At 52.4% G+C, this 25,109-nt stretch overlaps 8 protein-coding genes across 8 annotated transcripts; 6 read left to right on the top strand and 2 right to left on the bottom strand.

Annotated features, from left to right (window-relative positions):
• Positions 1-12: 12 nt before the first annotated feature.
• Positions 13-1,817, bottom strand: CC1G_12054 (hypothetical protein; the record flags this gene model as incomplete). Its single annotated transcript, XM_001831470.1, has 6 exons — positions 13-723; positions 830-945; positions 996-1,500; positions 1,550-1,562; positions 1,618-1,750; positions 1,811-1,817. 6 exons carry the CDS (start codon positions 1,815-1,817, stop codon positions 13-15), a joined length of 1,485 nt encoding a protein of 494 aa, XP_001831522.1.
• A 172-nt stretch (positions 1,818-1,989) lies between these two features.
• CC1G_12053 (hypothetical protein) lies at positions 1,990-3,052 on the top strand (the record flags this gene model as incomplete). Its single annotated transcript, XM_001831469.1, has 9 exons — positions 1,990-2,104; positions 2,164-2,170; positions 2,226-2,250; positions 2,308-2,438; positions 2,495-2,543; positions 2,597-2,628; positions 2,676-2,831; positions 2,886-2,942; positions 3,007-3,052. 9 exons carry the CDS (start codon positions 1,990-1,992, stop codon positions 3,050-3,052), a joined length of 618 nt encoding a protein of 205 aa, XP_001831521.1.
• Positions 3,053-3,507: 455 nt separating this feature from the next.
• On the top strand, positions 3,508-11,207 carry CC1G_14861 (CbxX/CfqX family protein; the record flags this gene model as incomplete). Its single annotated transcript, XM_002910838.1, has 11 exons — positions 3,508-4,111; positions 4,167-5,036; positions 5,092-5,965; positions 6,015-6,395; positions 6,456-6,583; positions 6,638-6,974; positions 7,027-7,859; positions 7,913-8,815; positions 8,870-8,979; positions 9,251-9,743; positions 9,793-11,207. The coding sequence occupies 11 exons, from the start codon at positions 3,508-3,510 to the stop codon at positions 11,205-11,207; spliced, it is 6,948 nt and encodes a 2,315-aa protein (XP_002910884.1).
• Positions 11,208-11,466: 259 nt separating this feature from the next.
• CC1G_14860 (hypothetical protein) lies at positions 11,467-12,777 on the top strand (the record flags this gene model as incomplete). The annotated part of the gene is made up of 4 exons (XM_002910837.1): positions 11,467-11,956; positions 12,009-12,241; positions 12,293-12,583; positions 12,640-12,777. The coding sequence occupies 4 exons, from the start codon at positions 11,467-11,469 to the stop codon at positions 12,775-12,777; spliced, it is 1,152 nt and encodes a 383-aa protein (XP_002910883.1).
• Positions 12,778-13,192: 415 nt separating this feature from the next.
• Positions 13,193-13,462, top strand: CC1G_14859 (hypothetical protein; the record flags this gene model as incomplete). The annotated part of the gene is made up of 2 exons (XM_002910836.1): positions 13,193-13,283; positions 13,323-13,462. 2 exons carry the CDS (start codon positions 13,193-13,195, stop codon positions 13,460-13,462), a joined length of 231 nt encoding a protein of 76 aa, XP_002910882.1.
• A 222-nt stretch (positions 13,463-13,684) lies between these two features.
• CC1G_12051 (DUF914 domain membrane protein) lies at positions 13,685-15,639 on the top strand. Its single transcript, XM_001831467.2, has 10 exons — positions 13,685-14,031; positions 14,083-14,129; positions 14,180-14,227; positions 14,278-14,371; positions 14,427-14,499; positions 14,554-14,686; positions 14,745-14,894; positions 14,954-15,085; positions 15,136-15,231; positions 15,286-15,639. Exons 1-10 carry the CDS (start codon positions 13,724-13,726, stop codon positions 15,459-15,461), a joined length of 1,257 nt encoding a protein of 418 aa, XP_001831519.2. The 5' UTR covers positions 13,685-13,723; the 3' UTR covers positions 15,462-15,639.
• Positions 15,640-15,843: 204 nt separating this feature from the next.
• Positions 15,844-19,369, bottom strand: CC1G_12050 (ankyrin repeat domain-containing protein 50; the record flags this gene model as incomplete). The annotated part of the gene is made up of 10 exons (XM_001831466.2): positions 15,844-15,888; positions 15,939-16,044; positions 16,078-17,710; positions 17,771-18,120; positions 18,170-18,718; positions 18,769-18,793; positions 18,852-19,016; positions 19,074-19,217; positions 19,266-19,296; positions 19,346-19,369. The coding sequence occupies 10 exons, from the start codon at positions 19,367-19,369 to the stop codon at positions 15,844-15,846; spliced, it is 3,072 nt and encodes a 1,023-aa protein (XP_001831518.2).
• A 264-nt stretch (positions 19,370-19,633) lies between these two features.
• CC1G_12049 (glycogen debranching enzyme) lies at positions 19,634-25,038 on the top strand (the record flags this gene model as incomplete). Its single annotated transcript, XM_001831465.1, has 13 exons — positions 19,634-19,867; positions 19,916-20,061; positions 20,114-20,700; positions 20,752-21,340; positions 21,394-22,318; positions 22,370-22,466; positions 22,516-23,062; positions 23,112-23,579; positions 23,634-24,148; positions 24,200-24,286; positions 24,338-24,660; positions 24,709-24,789; positions 24,841-25,038. 13 exons carry the CDS (start codon positions 19,634-19,636, stop codon positions 25,036-25,038), a joined length of 4,797 nt encoding a protein of 1,598 aa, XP_001831517.1.
• Positions 25,039-25,109: the final 71 nt, after the last annotated feature.

The raw sequence follows: 25,109 nt of genomic DNA, 5'->3' as shown, positions 1-25,109 counted from the left end.
TGAGAACCCACGCTACTTCATTCTAATCAACTTCTCCTCTCCTTCAATCTTTGGCAAAACCGGCGCCATCCTATCCGCCTTGTCCAGAGCCTCTAGAAGAGCCTCCACGTTCGGCGAAACGACAAACTGTTTATTGATCTCTCCCAGGACGCTAATTCGTTTTTCGTGGATGTGATCGACATGGACGACCTGTTGGAGGAAGGAGGGCTGGGTTGCTGGGTTTACCTGTTCGCGTTTTCGGAACAGGTCGATGGGAGATAGAGGGAAGGGCGGGGAGCCGAGGAGAAAGACAGAGTGGGTCAGAAAATCCAGCCGAATAATGTCCAACAGCAGACGACTTACATCCAACAGAATACCATTGGCCAACCTAATCTTCACCGCTCCACTCTTATACAACTCCAACTGTCCAATTACACCATCCACAGGTTTAGGTGGTTTCTTCTCCTCTGCTGCAGCACCAGAACCAGAAGGCGTCCGACTTGCCATGCCAGGCGCCGCTCCTCCTGCTACTCCCGGGGCAGCCGCGGGTTTGACATCCGGTCCAAAGCTTACCGCCTTCTTCCCAGTTGTCGTTCCCGCTCCAGTCCCATCTGTCATCTCGACATCTCCGTCTGTAGCCCCAGCGGACACCGCGGAGTTGTCTGCTGTTTCAGGCTGGACAAACGTCGGGAATGGAGTGGGGAACTGGAATAGATAGATTTTTTCTTCTCGTAGATCGTTATCCTTTGGGTTGGTGACGTTAGCACATGGGTTGGATGAAGAATTGGGAATGGAATGGGGAAAGAGAGGCGAAAGTAACTAGGGAGATTTTGATGTAGAACGGACGTACAGATTCGAGGTTGACCTGGGCAGCAAAGTCTTCAATAACATCTTCCAGTTCTGCTTCCTCTTCTTCCTCGTCCTCGCTTAGGTCCAGCGCGTTCGCATGATCAATATCATGGTCTACTGGATCAACATGAAATGCATGAACAAAACCACGAGCGATGCCAACGTACCTTGATCCTCTGCGCTTTTCTCTTTCTTCACCTTCTTCTTCTTCGAACTCCTATCCCTGCGCAGACTTTCGGGAGCCATATAATCCAACCCCCTCACTTGTTCGATATCGATGATCTCGACGCCATCATCCGGGTCTGAATAAACCTCCACATCGTCATCCTCCTCCTTCTTAACCTCCTTCCCTTTGCCCTTGAGATCATTCAAATCCTTCTTGAGCGTGGGAGGTGCCGTTTGAGAAAGACCTGCCCCCAGTGACGAAGATCCAGACGTGCTTGACGCGATGCTGGGTGCAAAGTTTGAGCGAGGTGTCGAGCGTCTAGCTGAGCTTCCAGCGAGTGTAGGGCCGAGAGCAAAAGGACCACTGGCTGTCATAACGACTGGTGGGGGACCTCCTGGCCTGCCTCCACGTCCTCTTCCTCGTCCGTCGCCTCGTCCACCCCTGGCGCCACCTCGACCCCTGCCAGAAGTCCCAGACGCTTCCGGGATAACATCAGGCGTTGGTTCCTAGAGCACATTAGGTTCAACGGTCTCGTTGTTGTGGCTCCACACGAACCGCTTTGACTTCCCTATAATTCTCTGATGAGCATTGACCACGATGGCGACATGGCCAGTCCAACGCACTCTTTTTTGCGCCTCTGAGGCAACGTTGGAACAAACTTCAATCTACTCGTTCCTTGACGCGTTACATCGCTCGGCCGCTTGGCCAGACTAGGTATAGCTTTCGGAGTTCCACTTCCACTAGGGGCATTGCTATCTACAGTCCAAGAGTTTAGTTTCGTCTAGTCAACTACTATAGCGAAAAATGAATACGTACCGGCCATTCTTATCGTCGGATAGTCCTTGTGGTCGTTCAAGTCAGAAGCAATGTGGGATGCACCAAATTTGACCCGTCCGTGATCGCGGATTTCTATATCTATACGCTATCACGGCCACCGCTCAGAAAAATCATCTTCCGTCTCTTCCCCTCTCTCACCCAAACGCCAGCCACCAGCCATGCCTGAAGAAATCCAACACCTCCGAGTCACTTACAATGACATTCACAACCTCATTCGAAAACGAACTCCACAAATTGCCAAGGAATTCAATCCTGACCTTTTGATTGCAATCGGTGCGCTGATCGTTTAATATTGCGGGGTTGGCCTGCGACTAACAGGTTGGGACTTACAGGTGGAGGGTGAGCATTCTCCAATACCATATACCAGCCCAGCTCACGACTAGACGTCCACCAGCGGCTTCTTCCCCGCCCGAGTGATGGTCAGGCGTCTCCCTCTCTTCCAAGGGCGCTAAAAAGTAATTTCAGTCCTTCCTCAGCGAACTTTCCTCCGGGGAGAGACGCATAACAAAACCCTGCAAATTCAAGCCATCGGTCTCTCATTGTACGAGCCCATAGAAGGCAGCACTGCCGAGCAGATTGGAAATGAGGTTATTCGAACGCAATGGCTGTAAGTAGTAGGTTTTCAACTTTGTCCATGAAGCTTATCGACCCTTTGATTAATAGAGGACCCAATTCTGGAAAGATGCTCGTTGGGAGACGGAACCTCATTGTCGTATGTGTGTTTCAGCTGGTCGAGCAGTATCCTCTCTGACACATTTGGTGCAGGACGAAGTCGACGATACTCGAAAGACCCTTTGGTATGCCAGGCAGCTATCATCACATTGTCAATACTAAAGTCCCCCAGCTACGCTCTCTCTGAACTCAAGAAAGACGTAGAACAAGAACTCCTCAACTATCCCGAGGACCAACGTGCCCAACTCCGTGAAGCAACCAAGTTTGCCATCTTCGTCGTCCACAACAAGAAGAAGCCCAAGTTGGCTGAGATTGATGCTGGAACACCGTGAGCACATTCTAATCTGTCCCTAAACCCTGCTCTTATACTGACCTTTTGAAGATACTTCTCTGGAGACGACGTAGACGATGTCTGGCTGGACTACCCTTGGGAAGCAACGTGCGTTAACACTACACCTCCTCCTCTGGTCCAAGACTAATGACATATTTTATTTTATTTTCAGGGACATTGAGGAACATGATAGGCTCGCCCGAGCAGACAGAGCTTAAAGATTCCACCTGGACTGCTAGACTGAAAAATAGGTGTACATTACTTCCCCACCAACTGCCCTTATCTTATCATTAGACCGGGCTCAATAACATCGTGATGGATTGATGTTGCATGGTCGGTCCCTGCCGGACCACGGGTTGTCACAGGACCACCACCTGCTCTGCTGTCTACCGTGCCCTTGAACGCCTGGCACCCCATGATCTTTTCAAATATGCTACAAACCAAATGCGATATAGTCTGCAGTCAAGCCAGCCTCATGTTCGATCCAACGCGCCACCCAGGAAGCCACGAAGCAAAGCTGGATGACTAGATTGACGCCCAAACTGCGGAACCCCACGTAAACCTACTGACTCGTGTTGATGTTCGTGGGTATCGATGAAGAAGCTATATAAAGGCGATTCGAAAGGCACCACACTTCTTTACTGGCGTTTCCCGTTCTCTCCACCGCGCAAAGATGGCGTCGAGCACGCGAGTCGCCAAACTCACCAAAATCTTCGACACCATCTGTGATGGGAAAACAGCAATTACTGCCTATAATGGACCACAGTTCATAGAGGCAATCTACAGCCATACCGACCCCATCGCCTGTCTGAACAAGCTAGCCACCGGCAAGGAGGGCAAGAACGCTCTCCAGAGCGCGATCCGATACAAGTTGGATACTGGGACTTTGAATGGTTCTTCAGCAGCGCTGCTGAACTTTCTCTCAAACCCAGATTTCGCTTCCATCGGCGAGGGACAGCTCCTTCGCGGTATCGTCTTGAAGATCGCTGATCCACCCATTTTTTGGAATGCCTTGCAAAAGGCGTTTGTGGATGGCAATCTCAACGACCAAGGCTCCCGCGCATTTGCGTGGTTACTTTTCCAACTTGTTTCACTCCCGAAGGAGTCCTCAGATTCTTATCGATCGGATGCTCAACTCACTACCATACTCGCCAAACTCCTCGCCTCAGATTCCAGGGAGGTCAGGGGTTATGGCCAGCAGATCAAGAACGTCCTGGCAACCTATCAGGATGTTTCCAAGGACGGAGTTTCTGAAAACTTAGCTATGGCTCCTCCAGGTGAGCTCAACCCAGCACCCAGTGCTGTTAACCCCTTCTAATATTCGGCATACAGGTGGTCGACACGACAACGACTTCCCCGACTTTCGAAGCATCGCTATTACACCGACGCCAGACGAGATCGCGTGTTCAGATCAACCATTCATACGCCCCAGTGACGCCCTGCTTGATCCCAAGACCGAGGATAGGCGCACTGCCATTCACCTCGACAATCAGTTCAGATTGTTGCGGGAAGATCTTCTCTACGAGCTCCGGGAAGAGCTGAAGCTCGCCGAGTCGGGCAAGCTCAGACGAGCGAATCGCATCGATGGCCTTGAAGCTGTCGACATCTGGTTCGAACCTGATCCAAGGCGTCGGTCCAAGTATGGCATCCAGCTGAAGCGTAGCAAAGACCTTCCGTTCTTCAAAGATATTCTTCCTCAACACCGTCTTAAGCACCTGCAGGACAACCGCAATTTCCTCAAGCATCAATCTCTCGCGTGTCTCATGTTGGGAAAAGACATCATCGCTTTCGTTACGATTAATCGCGTCGAAGATCTGCTGGCCAAAGAGAAGCCGGTCATCGTCGTCCACCTTGAAGGCAAGGAAGGTACCCTGAAGGCATTCGAAACCTTAAGGCGATACCAAGGCCTCACCCTGCTTCAGATCAACACAGCGCTCTTCGCATACGAATTCGTCCTCAAAGCCTTGCAGGAGTCACGCGGAATCCCTTTGTCCGAGGAACTTTTATTCTGGAAGGACGGCAGGGAACCTATCGAATGTGATCCCCAGGCAACAATCGTAGTTGATGCTCTTAAACGGGACCTCGCCGTAGACCTCCAACCCCTCTTGAAAACAAAGCATCGCATCGTCCTGGATCCCAGCCAAGCCAGATCCCTCCTATCCGGCCTGACACAACGAGTTTCACTTGTCCAAGGACCCCCGGGTACGTTAGGAGTCTCCTTTCCACTTATACTGGACAGCTAATATCCATTCTTCAGGGACTGGCAAGTCCTTCCTCGGGGCCCTGTTAGCGAAATCGATCCACGACTACACCAAGCTATCCATGCTTGTAGTCTGCTATACAAACCACGCCCTCGACGACATTCTGGAGGGCCTCCTCGACGTTGGAATCCCGGCAGCCAGCATGGTTCGCCTGGGAGGAAAATCGACACCCAAAACCGAGCCTCTTTCCTTGCAAAAACAGGCACCAAGTGGCTACTCTCGTGACAGGACCGAGTGGCAAGTGATCGACGAGTACAAGCAACAACTGGCAGATTTGGAAGGTCAGCTCGACCGGGCGTTCAAAGACTACATGCTCACAGCGCCTGGGTGGCGAGATGTGTTGGATCACATCGAATTTGAGGACCCAGAATGTTTTATCGCGTTCCAGGTTCCAGAAACAGACAACGACGGGATGCAGCTGGTGGATCGTAGAGGGCGTGCCATCGGACAAGACTTCCTTCTCACCCGTTGGAAGTCCGGTAACGACGCGGGCTTTCTCAAAGGCCTCCCGAACGTCCGGGAGACCCCCAATGTCTGGAACATGCCTTCGGAAGAGCGGAAGCGGAAGTACCAAGAATGGGTAGATGCGTTGCAGAAGGAGAAGGCGGAGGCTCTCTACCACATCGGAAAGACCTACAACGAAACCCAAGAGCACCTCGACCGCGCATTCGCTGCTCGAGACATCAATCTGTTGAGGCAGAAGCGCATCATCGGATGTACGACCACTGCAGCGGCCAAGTACGGATACTCCATCCAAACCGCTGCCCCGCAAGTTGTTTTGGTCGAGGAAGCTGGCGAGATTCTAGAGAGCCACATATTGACGGCTCTGGGACGATCTGCATCCCAACTCGTTCTTATCGGCGATCATAAGTGCGTGCGCGTTTCTTGCCTGCAATTTAAAACTGACAGCCCTTCATAGGCAGCTGCGACCCAAGGTCAACAATTACGAGTTGACCGTCGAAAAAGGGAACGGTTACGATCTCAACCGCTCGCTTTTCGAGCGTCTTATCCTCGCCAACTATCCCCACCAAACTCTCTCGAAACAACATCGCATGAGGCCGGAAATTTCCAATCTAATCCGGCAACTCACCTACCCCGAACTTCAAGACGACCCCAAAACGAGTAACCGACCCAACATCACTGGCCTCCAAGAGAATATCGTCTTCATCGATCACGCTCATCCTGAAGAGTCGCACGAGCAACTGGCCGATCGAAAGGATATGGCGGCTCCGTCATCTAAGCAGAACAAATACGAGGTTCAAATGGTTTTGAAGATCGTCAAGTACCTTGGTCAACAAGGGTATGGAACCTCCAATATGGTCGTGTTGACGCCGTATTTGGGACAATTGCATCGACTCAGGGATGCGTTGAAGAAGGACAACGACCCCGTTCTGAACGATCTTGATTCGCACGAGTTGGTGCGCGCTGGATTGTTGACGCCTGCCACAGCCAAAGCCGCGAAGAAGCCGCTTCGACTGGCTACCATCGGTACGTCGACCTGATACCCTCTGTTGTCAACACTCACTGACTTGAGATGAATAGACAACTACCAAGGAGAAGAAGCAGACATCGTCATCATCTCCTTAACTCGCAGCAACTCTAATGGCGACATCGGGTTTATGTACTCTCCTGAACGACTGAACGTTTTGTTGTCCCGTGCTCGCAATGGGATGATCATCATCGGAAACTCGGCGACATTCAAGAAGTCAAAGAAGGGAAAGGAGTTGTGGACCAAGCTGCTTGACATGCTCGTTGACATGAATAGCTTCCATAGCGGCCTTCCTGTATACTGCCCTCGCCATCCTGATCGAAAACAGGTCCTCGAAACTCCCGAGCAATTTGACGAAAAGGTTCCCGACGGAGGATGTGTTGAGCCCTGGTAAGTCCTCAGTCTACAAATATTGATTGCGGAACTCATGTCGCGACTGCAGCTCCGCCATGCTGAACTGCAACATCCACAAATGTCCTTCAAAATGTCACCACTTGAGCGATCATAGCAAGATCAAATGCGACATGATGGTCCCTCTCCAATGTCCCCGCGGTCACAAACTCGCACGCAAATGCTTCGACACCCTCGTACCCGACTGCAAGTCCTGCAAACGACTCGACGCGGTCCTCCTCAAGAAGGCTCAGGATGATCTCAAAGAAAAGGAACGTCGAGAGCAAGAAGAGGCCAAACACCTTGAAGAAATCGCCAAAATCGACGCTGAAATCCAGCGCGAGAAGGAAAAGAGGAGGCGGCAGAAGGAGTTGGAGGACCAGGAGAACGCAAGGAGGCAGAAGCTGGCTGATTTGGCTGCTTTGAGGGCTACCAGTGATGCGAGCAGTGTACCGACGGGGTCGGCCTTCAATCCAATGGACGAACCGGAGAAGAAGGATCCTGGATCATCCAGCGTAAACAACACTTCCATCTTCGGTAGGATTGCCAACCTGGCCTCAAGCGTGGTTTCCCCCATCAGCACACCGACATCACCCCCTCCTCAGGCTCAGGCTAAATCGACGACAACCGCAGCCCCGGCCGGTGGTTCCAAAGACGCTTTCAAGAAGAAAAACCTCTCTCCTTCTGAAGCTGAATGGGATCGTCAAAAGCGTTTGGAAGGTGCTATCAACCCTCACATCGACAAAATCGTGGCAATGGTTGGTCTTGAAGCCGTGAAGCGACAGGTACTCGCGATCAAGGCTAAGATTGACACCTGTGAACGGCAAGGCACTTCCTTATCAAAGGAGAGGTTCAACATCGTCTTCTTGGGAAATCCCGGTACAGGTATGTTGACCGCGTTCGCTCTTTTTATCTCGAGCTGACGGGGCTATTCGTAGGGAAAACCACTGTCGCTCGGGAATACGCAGCCTTCCTATCGTATGTCAAAGTACTCCCTGGGAACGAGTTCAAGGAGACCAGCGGCGCCAAACTCGCAAACGAAGGCGTTTCCGGAGCTGAGAAACTGGTCCAGGACGTGCTAAAGAACGGAGGAGGTGCCATCTTCGTCGACGAGGCCTACCAACTGACAAGCAAGGGCAATTTTGGCGGCGGTCCCGTCCTCGACTATCTTTTAACAGAAATGGAGAACAACGTTGGCAAGCTCGTGTTCATTCTGGCTGGATATACGAAGGAGATGGAAACATTCTTCGAGTTCAACCCCGGTCTCAACAGTCGTGTCCCATACAAGATCAAGTTCGAGGACTACAAAGACGATGAACTGATGACCATGCTGGAGAACATGGTTCACTCGACGTACAACGGGAAGATGAAAGTTGAGGATGGCATTCGCGGCCTGTATGGTCGAGTCGCCATTCGACGCATCGGACGACGGCGTGGTACCAAAGGTTTTGGCAATGCTCGTGAGCTCCAGTCGTTTTTCCAACTGGTTCGCGAACGCCAATCGGTTCGACTGAACGAGGAGAGGAAGCAAGGGCAACTGGCAGATGACTTTTTACTCACAAAGGAAGACCTCATCGGCCCTGATCCCTCCATCGCAGTCAAGGAGAGTGAGGCGTGGAAGAAGTTACAGGCCCTCATTGGATTGAAGTCAGTCAAGGAATCTGTTCAGAACCTGGTCGATTCAGTCAAGGAGAACTATGACCGAGAGTTGAGCGAGCAAGCACCTTTGGACTTCTCTCTTAATCGAGTGTTCCTTGGACCACCAGGCACCGGGAAGACGACTGTCGCCCAGCTATACGGACAAATCCTGGCGGACATTGGAATGCTGAGCAAGGGTGAAGGTAAGCCCGTTCATTCCCTTTGCAAAACCGCCCACTAACCGCTGGTCACACTAGTTGTGCTCAAGAATCCCTCCGATTTCACCGGCACGGTCCTTGGGGAGTCAGAAGACAAGACCAAGGGCATCCTGAACAACTCAGTCGGAAAGGTTCTTGTTATCGATGAGGTATGTTCTTACTCAACGTTACCGAAGAAGGCGTAGTGATGTTTGACTTTAGGCGTACATGCTCTATGGAGGAGGAGGTAACGACAGTAACAGCCAGAGCAACCAGTACAAGACAAGTGTCATTGACACCATCGTCGCCGAGGTCCAAAATGTACCTGGAGAAGATCGATGCGTTTTGATGCTCGGGTATGAGAAACAGATGGTCGAGATGTTCCAGGTATGCACTGACCACACAATTTGACCGTGACGCCTGTTGAATATGCGCCCCTAGAACGTCAACCCGGGTCTGGCAAGGCGTTTCAAGATCGAGGAAGCCTTCCGGTTTGAAGACTTCAACGACCAAGAACTTTTACATATCCTCGAGAAGAAGTTGAAGGACCAAGACCTCGGCGCCACCGATGTTGGCAAGGCCGTCGCCATCGAGAGCCTCGCTCGTGCTCGGACCAGGCCCAACTTTGGTAACGGCGGCGAAGTCGAGAACTTGCTTTCCAAGGCCAAACAGGCTTGCTTACATCGTCGCTCGAAACTACCGTACGACCAGCGCCCCAAGCATATCATCCTCGAGCCGCAAGACTTCGACCCCGATTATGACCGGGCATCGAACGCAACGAAAAATCTGGAGAAACTGTTCGATGATATCGTTGGGCATGAAGAGATCAAGGCAAAGCTAGCCCAATGGCAGAAGGTTGCCCTTGTTTCCAAGAGCAAGGGCATGGATCCTCGAGACCAGGTCCCTACCAACTTCGTCTTTACCGGTCCTCCAGGTACGTCCCTTTTTCTTTACGTTCCACGCTGGTTCTCATCCATCAACAGGCACAGGAAAGACAACCATCGCGCGAAAAATGGGCCAAGTCTACTACGATATGGGCCTTCTCGCATCCACCGACGTTTTCGAATGCTCTGCGTCCGACCTAGTTGGGCAGTACGTCGGTCAAACAGGTCCCAAAACTCGTGCTCTTTTCGACAAAGCACTCGGCAAGGTCCTCTTCGTCGACGAAGCTTACCGACTGGCTGAAGGTCATTTTGCCCAGGAGGCAGTGGACGAACTGGTCGGCCTTCTGACGCATGAAACCTACAAGGGCAAAGTTATCGTCATCCTTGCCGGGTACGACCAGGACATGAAGCGTCTCATGCAGTCCAACACGGGCCTCAACAGTCGATTCCCTGTTTGGGTTCCGTTCCAGAACATACATCCCAAGGATTGCTTGGCCATTGTTGTTAAACAACTCAAGAAGAGGAATGTCGTGGCCGACGAGCTGTTCAGCGACCAATCCAAGACGTACTTTGATATGCTTTCCGTCGTCGACCAAATGTCCACTCTTCCGGACTGGGGCAACGCTCGAGATATGATGGAGCTGTCGAAAGTGCTGATCAACAAAGCATTGCTCAGTGACGCCAACGATCCGGGCGTTCAAGGAAACAGTAATCAGCTCGTTCTCAGTGGGAATGACGTGGTTGAGTGCGCACAACAAATGCTTTCATCGAGGATGGATCGGGCCCGGGTACAGCCCAAGCAACGCAAAGGTTCATTCTTTGACGCTCCCGTAGCCCATGCTAACCCCACCCCTCCAACGCCTCCGTCGACGAGTACTGCTACTGGTACGAAGAAAGCTAGTCCGCCTCCACCCCCTCCGCCCACGCAGAGCCCGGCACGCACCCAGACCCGGAAGCGGGGAGGGAAAGCGAAGGGAAAAGCGCCGGTCTCTCCGCCTCAATCCCCTGTTGCATCTTCATCGACACCAAACAACCCGGACTCTACGGGAGACGCACGAGATCCTGGCGTCTCCGATGAGATTTGGGCAGAGCTTCAACGGGCCAAACAAGCTGCCGCCGATCGTGACAAGCAGGAAAAGGCCAAGATCGCCGACGCCATGCGCAAGAAGGCGGTGGAGGAGAAGAAAAAACGAGATGCTGAGCGCAAGGCTGAGGAGTTGGCACGACAGATTGCCGCAGCAGAGGATCAGGCGAGGCGGGCCGAGTTGGAGCGACAACGTATCGCAGCCATCGAGAAAGCGGCGAGGCTGGCTGAAGAGGCGAGGCGAATTGCAGAGCAGTTGAAAAGGGAGCAACAAGCAGCAGCCGAGCGCGCTAGGAAAGAGCAGATCGCTCAACAGAAGCTTCGTACTATGGGTGTGTGTCCCGCTAACTATCGGTGGATTCCGACGGATGGAGGATATCGTTGCGCTGGAGGTTCACATTTCGCCTCAAATGCCGAGTTAGGGTTGTAATACAATGCATACGTCGACGTGTACATATCATCTTCTTTACCAACTATGTTTTCGAGAGTGAACATGGTGACATTGATCCGTTGTTCTGTGACATCAAATTGCTGACGGAAAGGCAAAGCGCGTGTTTACCAGAAACAGTTTTGCCAGGGGAACGCAATTCGCGCCGGAATCTTTCAGAATGGTATTAGTTCAGCGGCACTATATAACCTCCTTGTTCTACAACGACCACTACCTTCAGCAACGAACCAGCTAGCTGAACATGTCAAACGACCGCCAGAACATTGTCGTCGTAGGAGGCGGCCCAGTAGGAGCAGCGACCGTCAAGGCCCTCCTCGCCTCCAAATCCTTCAACAGCGCAGCCCAGCGCATCGTCGTCGTGACTTCCCGCCCCTTTTTCGTGCACCTCCCGGCTATGATTCGTGCCACCGTAACCTCTGAAGACGCACTCGAGACGACAGCCTTGATGGAGTACGGTTCCTCTTTCGTTCCTGCAGACAAGGGCGAAGTCAAATTCGGAAAGGTCGTCAAGATCATCGAGGATGGCAAGGACGAGGGTGGGAGCGTCGTCTTGGAGGGAGGACAGAGCATCAGATATAGCGTGTTGGTTTTGGCTACGGGAAACCTGTGGAATGGACCTATGGATATTCCGGACGATAAAAAGGGTATTCAGGGACTCTTCGACTCGTGGAGAGCCAAGTTTGAGAAGGCACAGAATATCGTTCTGGTTGGCGGAGGTGCTGTTGGTATCGGTGCGTCTCCCCTTCTATCATTTCTGGTATCCCTGGGCTTATTATCCTTTAGAGTATGCTGGAGAGATCAAAGACTTCTTCCCTACCAAGAAAGTCACCATTGTCCAGGGAGAGAGCAAACTTCTCAACGACACCTATCCTGACAAGTGGAGAGACGCCATCCTGGCTCGTGTAAAACGAGGCGGCGTCGATGTTATTCTCGATGATCTACTCGACCAGACTGAACCTTCCTCAGATGGCACTGTTACTACCCGAAAGGGACAAAGCATCAAGGCAGACCTCATCGTACGCCCTCACTCCTTTTTACCTCCCCTTTTAACTAACATGTTTTCCCAGGTTCCAACATGGGGAGGCCGACCCAACACTTCCTTCATCAAAGAATTCCTAGGCACCGACTCCCTCACCCCCACAGGCCACGTCAAAGTCAAACCAACCTTGCAACTTCCAGATCACCCCCGAATCTTCGCAGCGGGAGACATCATCGACTGGAAAGAACAAAAGCAGGCAGCCAAAGCACCCGCGCATGGTGCTGTCGTCGCGTCTAACATTCTGACATTGCTTAACGGAACTGGCGAGTTGGTCCCTTACAAGGGCTCTACCGAAATCATTGTGGTCACCTTCGGCAGGGTGCGTTTGGAGTCTTGGGTCTCCAATCAAGTTCGTGCTAACGTTGGTAATTGCAGGGCGGAGGAAGCGCTTACTTTGACTTCTTGTGGGGCCTCATCTTTGGAGACTGGTTCGCTTGGTTGCTCAAGTCGAGGGGGCTTCTCATCGAGATGACGAGATCGCAGTACGGTCTTGCCGCTCCTTCTTCGGCATAGGTTCCGGCTATGTCCCCTATGCCCGCAACGTCGTCGGAATGGTCGACTACGCTGCCTCTAGACAATGAAGTTAGAATATACCCTTTCGACTCCACATTCCGACAATGTCAAGGTGTTTGGCTTCGAGTGAGGACATTTCGGTATGGCGTCAACACAACGCTGGCTACACCAGCCCTCGATTAGAGGTCTCCATCTCTTTTCGATGGGCGGCGGCGACGACGAAACGGTCGTCCAGTACATACTTACTCCAATGCGAAGTGATCAAAGTGGACGCTCGGGACAAGGAAGGACGAACGGCCCGGATGTGGGCTTCGATCAGGGCTCGCTGAGAGATTATTCGTCAGGTCTTGCTTCAGTTTGCCGGCGACGAAGAACAGTTCAACTCTGAATCGACAATGAAGGGTATACTGTTCTGATGTTCGCTTCGATCGTCGAGCACGCGAATGTCACAGGAGTCCTCCTCCGATGTCAAAACATCGAAATAGACCAGGCGAATGAATACGCCGGTACGCGACAGAAAACAGGGACCCTGAAATTATTGTTAGACTCCTTCAAGATGGTGCTCAGGTGGACGCTGTCGACGTTCAGGGCGGACAGGTTTAATGCTTGCGTCGAGGAACAGGATATCCAAGTCCATGTGACTGTGACTGACAAGAATGGGTATATGTACAGTGGGGAGGAATGAAACTACAAGGGGAATGAGTTGTACCTTGCCGCCACATTACGTGAAGACAAGCGCCCAGTGAATTGGAGCATCTACCCAAAAAGCGCTGGACCGATCGATAATGATGGTTTATCTAATCTGGACAATGTGATGATGGAGAAGGAAGCAATTGATTTTATTGAAAAGAGCTGGGAGAATGTGAACGAAATCTTAATCCACACTCTTCACCTCCCGTCCTTCCCTCTTCTACGGGTGGTGCTTAATAGAAGAGGTCAAACTACTATGTCTTCCCCTCAAATCCAAGACCATAAACAAGGCGTCGACACTGCCAGCGATTCTGAAAAAATCGCCGTCGACGCCGAGTCGCCTCCGCCCGTTTCCCGTCCAGCCCGGCCGCCCATCGTCTGGTCGTCCCCAAGCGCTTTCGCCGAGTCTTTCGCCGCACGATGGAAGAGCATTTGGACTCGCCAGTTCACCTTTTCACTTTTGGCTGGCCAACTGGTTTCCCTGTGTATCACCTGTACGAACGTTACAACCACAGAATTGGTTAAGAGAGGTTGGACTTTGTCAACTACACAGGGTTTCTTTTTGTGAGCATTCGCTATCTTTTTCTTTATAGTATAACTCATTGGACGTACCAGGTACTTTTCCCTGTTCGCTGTCTTCACTCCCTATACCATCTACCAATGTACGACCCAACCCGACTGTCCGTTTTAATCCCTGCTCACCCTAGTTCAGATGGATTTAAAGGCTGGGGAAAGATGGTTCTGCGAGACGGCTGGAAATGTGCGTTAACCTTGACTACCTCCCCCAACCTCCCTCTAACCCTTCTGCAGACTTTATCCTAGCTGCCTGTGACGTGGAAGCCAATTTCCTAGTCATCAAAGCCTACCAGTACACCGACCTCTTATCCTGCATGCTTCTCGACGCGTACGTCCAACTTCTCCAAGTCAACAAAGTCCTAGCGCTGACCCGTTGCCCCCAGCTGGGCAATCCCCGTCTGCCTGTTCTTTTCCTGGCTGTACATGCGTGTCAAATATCACTGGACTCAAATCCTCGTACGCCCAGTCCTCCTTCCTTTTTTGTCCCTCCTAACCTCCCGCACTTGACAGGGTGTGGGCGTCTGTATTGGAGGCCTCGGCCTGCTCGTCGTCTCAGACGTCGTAACTGACAAAGGATGGGACCCCATCGCTCGAGGAAAAGGGGACGCTTTCATGATCGCCGGCGCGACTCTCTACGGCTTCAGTGCGTTTCCTCTTTCACCCTTCCTTTTTTCCTGCTCATCTAAAACCCCATCTTTCAGCCAATGCAACCGAAGAATTCCTCGTCAGAAAGCGTCCCCTCTACGAAGTCGTTGGGCAACTCGGTCTCTACGCTTTCCTCATCAACGGCGTCCAATCCAGCGCACTCGAATGGAAGGGTATGACCCAAGTACCATGGAACGGTGGTATCAGTGCGTGTAACCTCCTTTCGTACCACATCTCGCTAGCTAACCGCTCTCCAATTATCAAGTCGGCCTGTTATTCGCATTCACATGCGCAATGTTCATCCTCTACAGCGTCGCACCGATGATCTATCGCTACGCTTCGTCCGCCTACTTTAACCTATCACTCCTCTCTTCGGATTTCTATGGGTTGTTGTTCGGTGGGTCCTCCATCCTATGTTTCCCCCGACGAAAACTGACTCTTGCTCAGGTCTCTTTTTGTACAAATACAGCCCCTACTGGTTGTACTTCATCTCCTTCATCGTCATCATCGCTGGATTGATCACCTACTTCTGGCACTCGACTCGTAAGTCAAATCCCCACATCCGCACATCCACACACTGAACCCTGCGATCTACAGCGGAGGAACAGGGCATCCTCGACCCCCGTCCCCCCGAATACGTCAAAAGTCGAGCAGAGAGGAAGGCTGGCATTGGACAAGACGAAGAGAGCGGCAAGGCCGGCGACGTTTCTCAGGCAGCTACAGAGGCGACAAAACAAGATGGGAAAGAGGAAGGAAAGGACGGCAAAGACTAGTTCCAACTTCCACGTCTCACCGTCCGCTAACACGAGGACGCGGGTCCTCCTTTTCCTGACTCTTCTCTTTTCTTCCCATCTAAGTGTCTGTTCTTGGTTCTATTACTTTTAAACGGAAGACTACATAGTTTTACGATTTTAACGATATTCCGAATACGATAACTTCATCGTTCACGGCTATTCACGAGCGGCAATCCTCCCAGGTACCATTAACGATCAAACATCTGGACCACCCATCCTCGAGCTCTCCTGGAATCGAATAAGCCTTTCCACAATGGCCCCATGCCCATTTCGCTGTGCCTCCGAAAGAGCCGTTAATCCTTCTTTATTCCGAAGATCAAGGTCGATGCCCTTGCAACCAAGCAACAACTCGACAATCCCTTCATGGCCCTCTCTCGACCCCATAATCAGTGAAGTATCCCCATCCCTATCAGCAGCATTGACGTCAATCCCATCACACTCGAGCAAAAGGCTGACAATCTCCCTGTGGTCGCCTTCTGATGCCAAGGTAAGCGCCGTCGAGTTGTGTCCGTCGCGGAGGTGAGGGTCGATGCCGGGAAAGCGCAAAAGTCGCCTCGCAATGCTGGCATGACCTCCGTTTGGATCAGATGCGAACATTAACGCAGTCCATCCGTCCTCGTCGACTGCATTAACATCAACTCCCGGAATCCGAAGCAGCCTGTCAACAATACCGTCATGGCCGTCGCTTGAGGCCAACATCAATGCCGTCCGTCCATCTTGAGTGCTGGTGTTGGCGAGGATACCTGGGACCCGCAAGAGCTTGTCAACAACCGTGTCATGGCCATTGGACGAGGCGAACATCAACGCTGTCCATCCCTCCTTTTCGGTTGCATTGGCGAGGATCCCTGGGGACTGAAGGAGTTTGGTGACAACGGTGTCATGGCCCTGGTCCGAAGCGAACATTAGTGCCGTCCACCCATCGTTGGTGGTCGCATTGACTTTAATTCCCGGGACCTGGAGGAGTCTGTCGGCGATAACAGCATGACCTTGCATCGACGCCCACATTAGCGCCGTCCGCCCAAGGTGATCAGCCATCTCGACTTGAATGCCCGGATGCTGGAGGAGCCTTTCGACAATTCGGACGTGCCCCTGGTACGAGGCCACCATCAATGCTGTCTGCCCATCGCTGTTGACGGCATTGACATCGATCCCCGGTACCTTGAGTAATGCATCGACGGCACCATCGTGTCCTTTAATCGAGGCACTGAGGAGTGCGGTCCATCCATGCTCATCGGCTGAATTGACCTGGATCCCCGGAAACTGGAGCAACGCAGACACAATTTCATCGCTACCGCACTCTGAGGCGAGCGTCAATGTCGAATACCCGTTCTTGGCTGCAGCATTCACATCGAGCCCGGGCACCTTCAAAATTCTGGTAGCGAGGGCATTGCGACCCAAGCTCAAGGCGTACATCAGCGCTGTCACCCCATCGTCGTTCACGGCGTTGACATCGATTCCCGGGAATTGGAGGATATTCTCCACAGTCCTCTCATCACCGCCCGCCACGGCCAACATAAGTGCTGTCCATCCTTCAGGCCCTGGCGCGTTGAAGTCGATTCCCGGGACCTGGAGGAGTTCTTCGATGATAGCGCTACGGCCATTGAGCGAAGCCATCGTGGCTGCTGTCCAGCCGTGCGGCCTAGCGACATCGACTCGGATCCCTGGGGCCCGAAGCAGCCTCGCAGCGACGCGGACGTGGCCGTTACGCGAAGCCAGCATCAGTGCCGTCCACCCCTGACTGTCTGCAGCATTGACGTCGACGTGGGACGCAGTGAGCACCTCTTCCGCCGTTTGCTCATCCCCGACCCAGGCCGCGATGTGTAGCATAGTTCGGCCCAAACACCTTGTCCGTAGATCAAGCCCTTGATCACTGCTGGAAACCCCTTTGAGATAGCCTTTGAGGTTGTAGTAGGTCGCGACGTGAGGGGGTGCCAGGATATCGAATCCCCCTGGACTGATCTCGACGGGATACGCCGTGCAGTGGGACAGAAAGTCGACAACGGCGTCGGAAACCTCGAATAATGGGCATTCACGGATGTGAGAGCCCAGGTTCTCTTGGGCGTATCGAAGAAGAAGATGCTGCTTCCAGGCGTCATGAAGCTCTTCAACCACCGTGAATTCCGAGTCGACAATGCCGCTAGAGAGAAGGCGCTGAATGAGGACCTTGCTGATGGTGAGATGAGGAGTCGGGTAGTCCCTGAGGAGCAGGGGAACGAGTGCATCCTTGGCTGTGAAATCTACAGGCAATGGTTGAGTACGGCTGCGAAGGGAGAATGGATCCAACTTACGAATGAGGCGGACCGTGTTGCTTGTCTCTTGAACTTCAACCAACCCACAACAGACTGAAACAATGGTCGCCTCGTCTGACATTCGTTCGGGAATATAGGCATGCGTTTCTGGGTCCGCCGCTAGCGCGTACCGCAAATCGTCGATGGAGAGAGGACCGCGGGAGAACACAAGCCATAGGAGGACTTGCTTGGCAAGGTCGCGAAGTTGGGGCGTTTGGAGTTCAATCCTCTCCATACTGGCTGAGTACATGCCATGTAAACCAGCCGGAAACTGCGACAGGGTCGCGCGAATGCTCGCAAGAGTCGTGCAATCCTGTATGGCATCCAACTGAAGGGCAGCATGCAGAAACCTACAGACTATCAACTCGTGAGGTCGTTCGTATACAAAGCTTCACTTACATTCCCTGGGCTTTTTCCGCGATAGATTTCAACACCTCTTCCCGGCAATTATTCTTGTCCAGAATCCGACGGAGTGCTTTGTATCGCTGCAACTTCTCTTCCATCAGGAGCCCGATGTCCCGATCATGAGCCGTAATCTTGCAGAACACTGCGTGCTTGAGATCTTCGCTCAATTCATCCAATGGTCGCGAGGTCAAGATAATATTTCCTTGTAGCTTGTTGATGACCTGAATGAGATCGAACTGGACATCCACCAGCGCTTCATCCACACCGTCGATGACATAGTACACTCGATCAAAGTGACACTCGAGGGTCTGTAACAATATCACCAGCTCGTCGACGGATGGCTCAGTCTCTTCCAAGGTGTACTGATCGTAGAATGACTCGACAATGGCAGCCAGATCGGTATTGCGTTCGATGCATTGCTTGACGAGGGCCTTGAGGATGTCGGTGATGGCCAGAGGTTCATTGTAGCGACTGTACACGAAAAGCACGCAAGTCCGCTCAGGATCATTTTCCAAGGGCAGGAGGTCATCCACAATGGCTGAGCTGAGAAGGGTTCAGGAGAGTTTCCAACAAGAGGCTAGAGGAGTGCTCACGCCATCACGGTCTTGCCGGCGCCCGCTGAATAGGAACCTGGATCAGAGAAACGCAGTGTCATAGAAGGGAGATAAAGACTTACGAATGGCCATCCACCAGATGATGCCGCCCTTGCTCTTCTTCCATTCGCGATAGAGGCGACTTTCAAGGAGCCACATTCCCGTTCCCGCCGTTCGTCGTTTTCGAACATCGGAGTGAATGGTTCTGAAATTGACATTGGGCGCAAGTCTGCTGCGTAGCTTTGCAACTAGTCCGCCTTGTCCATGTCAGTTACACGCAGCGATGAGCGATCGAAAACACCTACGACGAGCGTCGGCTGTAGAGGCAGATGAGTGATAGTTGTTGATTATCACATTTAAATCCCGTCCAGCGTGGTTGAAGGTGCCGCCTTGGATATTGACATTGCGAAGGTCGGAGAACACGCTTTGGCTTTCGTTGCTAAAGTCATCTGGTAATCATGGTCAGTTTAGTCGACAACTCGGACAGATAAACGGACAGGTTCCAGGAATCGCCTGTTGACCTGGCAGCTATAATCAAGTCAGTCTCAGTTGTAAGTTGTTGAATACAGAAACTTACCGAGGTCGACAAAGACTGGCCCATCAGGGTTCGTGACAAGCTGTGAGGCGACGGGATGCGGCAAGGTAGCGCCGATCACGTCGGGATGATGCGCCCTTGTCTTCCTAAAAAGGGATTGTCGGGTGAATGGCTTAGAGTGACATCATTTGTGAGGTTTCGAATTAGAAGAGTCTCAAGGTTGTCCTTTTTCTCTTTCACAGACTCCGGACATCAGTCTTCCCTCAATACAAATCCGGTTTATTCCTATCCCATCCATCGTCCTTCCTTTCTCTTTCCAATACCACAACAATGTCCCAGAACCCGAACAAACAGAGGGGTCCTGGAACAATCGATGTCGCCAATCTCAACAACGGCACCAATGGCTCGTCTCCACCGACGTCCTCGTCGAGCCCTGCAGCACCCAAGACTCCAGCTGAAGAGGGCATCCAGTTCTTCTCCGGCGAGGTCAAGCCTGGCGAACAGCCCATCAGAGTCTACGAGCTCTTTCTAGAGGACGATGGAGGCCCTGGAAAAGACATGCAGGTCTGTATTCTCTTGTTCACCTGAACAACTATTCACGATCGATAACAGTACATCCGCCTTCCACCGGCCTATACCCCCTATATCCTACGAGTGTCCATAGAGGCAGGCACACCAGCGGCCAAGAACGGCGTCTTCAAGACCAACTTCCCCTTAGATGGGAAAACCTTCGGAAGATCGAGGTTCACAGAGAAGAAGTACGCCATTTCGACTGCAGATTGTCTTTTCGTCACTGATCATCGTGTTTAGACTACCTCAGGACTTTTCAAAGCCTATCCAAATAGACCTTCCCATCGCACAGGCAGGAGCTTACAAGTACTGGGTCGAGTATGAAGGCACCGATGGTTCGCGTATCAAGGGCAGAGAAGGCTTCTTCAATATCGATCCCGTGCTCCGCCTCAAATCCCGATCGCGCATCCTCTCCCCTTCTTTATCCGTCCTTCCACCATCCGAAGGCGGCGCCATCCAAGATGACTACATCAATCTTCCTCAAGATGGCCTCTCCGTCCTCACAGTCGTCTCCAAATGGATGGGTCCCCTGTCTGAATGGCACAAACACTTCCAAGAAGCAAAGGAGAGAGGATATACCATGTTGCACTACCCTCCTCTTCAGGAACGAGGCGAAAGCAACAGCCCTTACTCCATCCGAAACCAACTCGGTTACGACAAGGACCTTTTCGGCAACGGCGCGCCCAAAGACGGCAAGAGCGCACAGCAAGAAGTTGAGAAGATCCTCAGGCTCGCAAGGGAGGAATACGGACTACTCAGCTTGACTGACGTCGTGCTCAACCACACCGCCAACGACACCCCTTGGTTGTCTGAGCACCCTGAAGCTGGTAACTTCGCCCATCATTTCTCTTGTTCCATGATCTAACAAAGTCGCGCAGGTTTCAGTCCCGCCAACACCCCGCACCTCACTCCTGCTCTCGAACTCGATACGGCCATCCTTGAGTTCTCGGAGAAACTAGAGGCAAACGGGTTACCCACGGTAATCAAATCAGACGACGATCTCATCCGCATCACCGAAGCGTTCGAGAAGACAGTCCGCTCGCTCAACTTGTGGCAATACTACGTCCTCAACGCTGCACGCGAGAAAGAGTCCGTCAAGGAAGCCTTGAACTCTGGTCAAGTCACCCCCTGGTCAGGTTCTCTTGTTGCCAACAAGACTGTCGAAGAACTAGCCCACATCCTTCGCGAGGAGAAAGGTGTCATCAAGGGTCTCAGTCAATACGCGTCTCGTTTCGGTGTCCATGTCGAGCCTGGCATCGCTGCTGGATTCATCAAGGCTGCTTTCACACACCTCAGCGACAATGAAGCGCTAGCTGAAGCATGGGGGCGCGTCGTTGACGTCATCAACGTGCCACTCTACGAAGAATGGGAGGCAGATACAAGAGTCGCTGTCGAGAGCGTGAAAAACCGCGTCAAGTATACCCGACTCGACGAGCACGGGCCCAAGTTGGGTGAAATTTCGAAATGGTGCGCTCTTTTCATTACTTTGTATGTATGGCGTTCCACTGAACGTCCACCAGGCAACCCCTTGTCGAGCCCTACTTCACACGCGTCACTCCTCCGCAGGGCAAACCAGCGGACCCTCAGACTTACTCTCTCGCCAATAACGGTTGGATCTGGGGTGCTGACCCACTCAAGAACTTTGCTCTCCTCCCCTCCAAGGCCTACCTTCGACGTGAAGTCATCGTATGGGGCGACTGCGTAAAACTGCGCTACGGCTCCCAACCCTCTGACAACCCCTGGCTCTGGGATTACATGACATCCTACGTCCAAGTCCTTGCCCGCACATTCGACGGATTCCGTATTGACAACTGCCACTCCACCCCACTCGAAGTCGGAACCCACATGCTCGACGCAGCACGCGTGGTCAAACCCAACCTCTACGTCTGTGCTGAGCTCTTCACAGGGAACGAAGAGACCGATCTCGTCTTTGTACGCGAGTTGGGTATCAACAGTCTTATCCGAGAATCCTATAACGGCTGGGACCCCAAGGAATACTCGCGACTCCTCTACCGATTCGGGCTGGGCAAACCTATTGGTTCAATGGACGCAGCGTGTCTTACCTCCAAGGCCGAGATACCTAGCCCAACAGGAAAGGGACCGCACCGCGAGGCAATTATCTCACCTATCAAGGGTTCGCTCCCCCACGCCCTCCTCTACGACCTCACCCACGACAACGAATCTCCCCATGACAAACGAAGTGCTGAGGATGCACTGTCCACAGGTGCTCTAGCCGCTTTCAGCATGTGCGGAACGGGAAGCGTCAAAGGCTTTGATGATCTCTATCCCAAGCTCGTCGATCTAGTTAGGGAGAAGAGAAAATACGAGCTTACAGGGCTTGGAGAGCATAGCGGAATCGCGAAAATCAAGCGAGTTGTTAATGGTTTGAAGCTGGAGATGGTCATCGATGGATTCGAGGAAGGACACGTCCACCAGGAGAATGATGTGAGTGCCCTTGCTTTTTCTGATTAAGCAGTTCTAAGCTATCCTTCGTAGTACATCGTACTTCACCGGGTGAATCCCAGGACCCAAAAGGGTTATCTCCTCGTCGCACACACCGCATTCCACAAAGGAAAGAAGGATCGCGGACACAGTACGTACCTCTCGGTTACACCTGGCCGGCCGCTAACCACCTCCTTCAGTCGACCCCATCAAGCTTCGTCGTACCCGAGCCAAATACATCCTCGGTGCCTCAATCTCCATCTCATCGTATACGCCGTCGAAGGATTCCACCACCCTCAAAGGCCTCCCCTCTACTCTAGTCGACATACCCTCTTCCTCTGTCCCAATCCACACATCCTCTGACTCCTCTGGACCCTACTCCGAAATCACCGTACCTCAAACGTTCCCCCCAGGCAGCATCATGATCTTCGAAACACAGATTGAAGACTTTGACGCAGATCTCGAGGAGCTCTGTCTCCAAGGCGCCTACGAATCCGTTAAAGACCTTGACCTCGTCGACTTGAACGTCATCCTTCACCGTGCCGATGTCGAGGAGAAGGATGCTACGGATGGCAAGTATGGTGCTTACGACGTACCTGGGCTGGGTAAGATGGTATACTGCGGATTGGAAGGGTGGATGCATCCCTTGAGGCATGTCATGAAGTGGAATGATCTCGGACACCCTCTGTGTGCACATTTGAGGGAGGGAACTTGGGCATTTGACTACCTGTGGCAGCGACTCGATGCGTAAGCACCTTACCTGTTTTCTCAACGCCTTGACTAACTTTCTCATTAGACAAGTCGGAACATTCCCCAACCTCGCCAAACCTGCTCAATGGCTCAAGGAACGTTGCGAACGCGTCAAATCCAAAGTCCCCACCTTCATGCGTCCAAAGTACTTTGCCCTAATCGTCTCTGAAGCATACAAAGCAGCACGACTCGCAGTAGTGGAGCAATGTTCCGACTTTGTCGTCTCCGGACACTCGTTCATCCAAGACCTCGCACTGTGCTCTGTCCAGATGCACGGATTGGTTAAATCAGCTAGTCTCGATCCCGAGGTCAACACGCCTTCTTTGGCCGCTGGTTTGCCTCACTTTACTACTGGCTGGGCGAGATGCTGGGGTCGCGACGTCTTCATTTCACTGAGTGGTCTGTTCTTGACAACTGGTAATTTTGAAGGAGCGAGGAGACACATTCTGGCGTTTGCGACCACCCTGAAGCACGGTCTCATCCCCAACTTGTTGGATTCGGTTCGAAATCCTCGGTAAAGTGCCTGTCATCAAGTTTCTACCTCACGAAGTCTAACGGCTAGCAACAGCTACAACTCCCGCGATTCACCCTGGTGGATGCTCCAAAACATTCAAGACTACGTTAAACGCGCACCGGACGGACTGTCCATCCTCTCTGAAACCATCAAACGGCGCTTCCCCAAGGACGACACCTACGTGCCCTGGGACGATCCCCTCGCCTACTCCCAGACCTCCACCATCGCAGAAATCATCCAAGAAATCCTCGAGCGACATGCACAGGGTATCTCCTTCCGTGAACACAATGCCGGTCCCAACTTGGATATGCAGATGAAGCCTGAAGGTTTCGATATCAATGTGTACGTCGACTGGGAGACAGGATTTGTGCTTGGAGGAAGCAAGCATAACTGTGGGACGTGGATGGACAAGATGGGAGAGAGCGTCAAGGCGGGTACGAAGGGCGTTCCCGGTTCCCCTAGGGATGGAGCGGACGTGGAGATCATTGGATTGTTGAAGAGCACTTTGAGGTGGGTGAGCGAGCTGAGTGCAAAGGGCCAATTCCCGTTCAAGGGCGTTACTGCCAAAGGTGAGGGGATACCTTTTGTCAGTGGAGGCAATAACTGATTGGAACTGTTAGTGAATGGCCAAGACAAGTTTGTGACATACAAGGAATGGTCGGATTTGATTCAAGCTTCGTTTGAGAAGTACTTCTACGTACCTCTTGGTATGCGTCCTGAGGTCTCTATCTCAAACCGATCTAACGATCCTCTTACAGATCCGGCAGAAGACGTAAACTATAAGATCGACACCAAGCTCGTCAACCGACGTGGAATCTACAAGGATGTCTACGGTTCAGGTGCTGACCATGCCTGGGCAGATTACCAATTCCGATGCAACTTCCCCATCGCCATGACTGTCGCTCCTGAGATGTTCGATCCTCAACATGCCTTAGGTGCCCTGAAGCTTGCTGACGAGGTTTTGAGGGGTCCTCTGGGCATGAAGACACTCGACGCGCAGGACTTGCAGTACAGACCTGTGTATGACAACCAGAATGACTCTGACGACGCCAGTGTCGCAAAGGGTCTGAACTATCATAATGTGCGTGGTCTGAATCAACCAACTGTGTTAATGCTAACCCGACGTTAGGGACCGGAATGGGGATGGCCGCTCGGATACTTCCTCAGGGCCTACCTCCACTTTGACCTGATCGCGGGAGAGGGCAAGACGGTAAGGCTAGATCAAACGTCTACGTTTGACGCTAACTCTGTGCGTCCACAGAACCCCCAACAAACCCTCCACAAGCTCTACGGAAAGCTACTTACACCGCGTCATCATATCCAGAAAGACCCTTGGCGCGGCCTACCCGAACTGACGAACGCGAACGCAGAGTACTGTCGAGATTCGTGCCCCACGCAGGCATGGAGCGCGAGCACGCTGCTTGATTTCCTGGATGACGTTCACAACCTATCTCTCTAGCTTTACTTTGTATAGAAATTGTATATACCATAGACATTTTTGGTGAATACTGATAAGATTTGGACCTGGGA

This window comes from Coprinopsis cinerea, assembly GCF_000182895.1.
Source record: "Coprinopsis cinerea okayama7#130 chromosome 7 map unlocalized cont3.7, whole genome shotgun sequence".
Taxonomy (NCBI): Eukaryota; Fungi; Basidiomycota; class Agaricomycetes; order Agaricales; family Psathyrellaceae; genus Coprinopsis; species Coprinopsis cinerea.
This window is presented reverse-complemented; position numbering and strand designations above follow the sequence as displayed.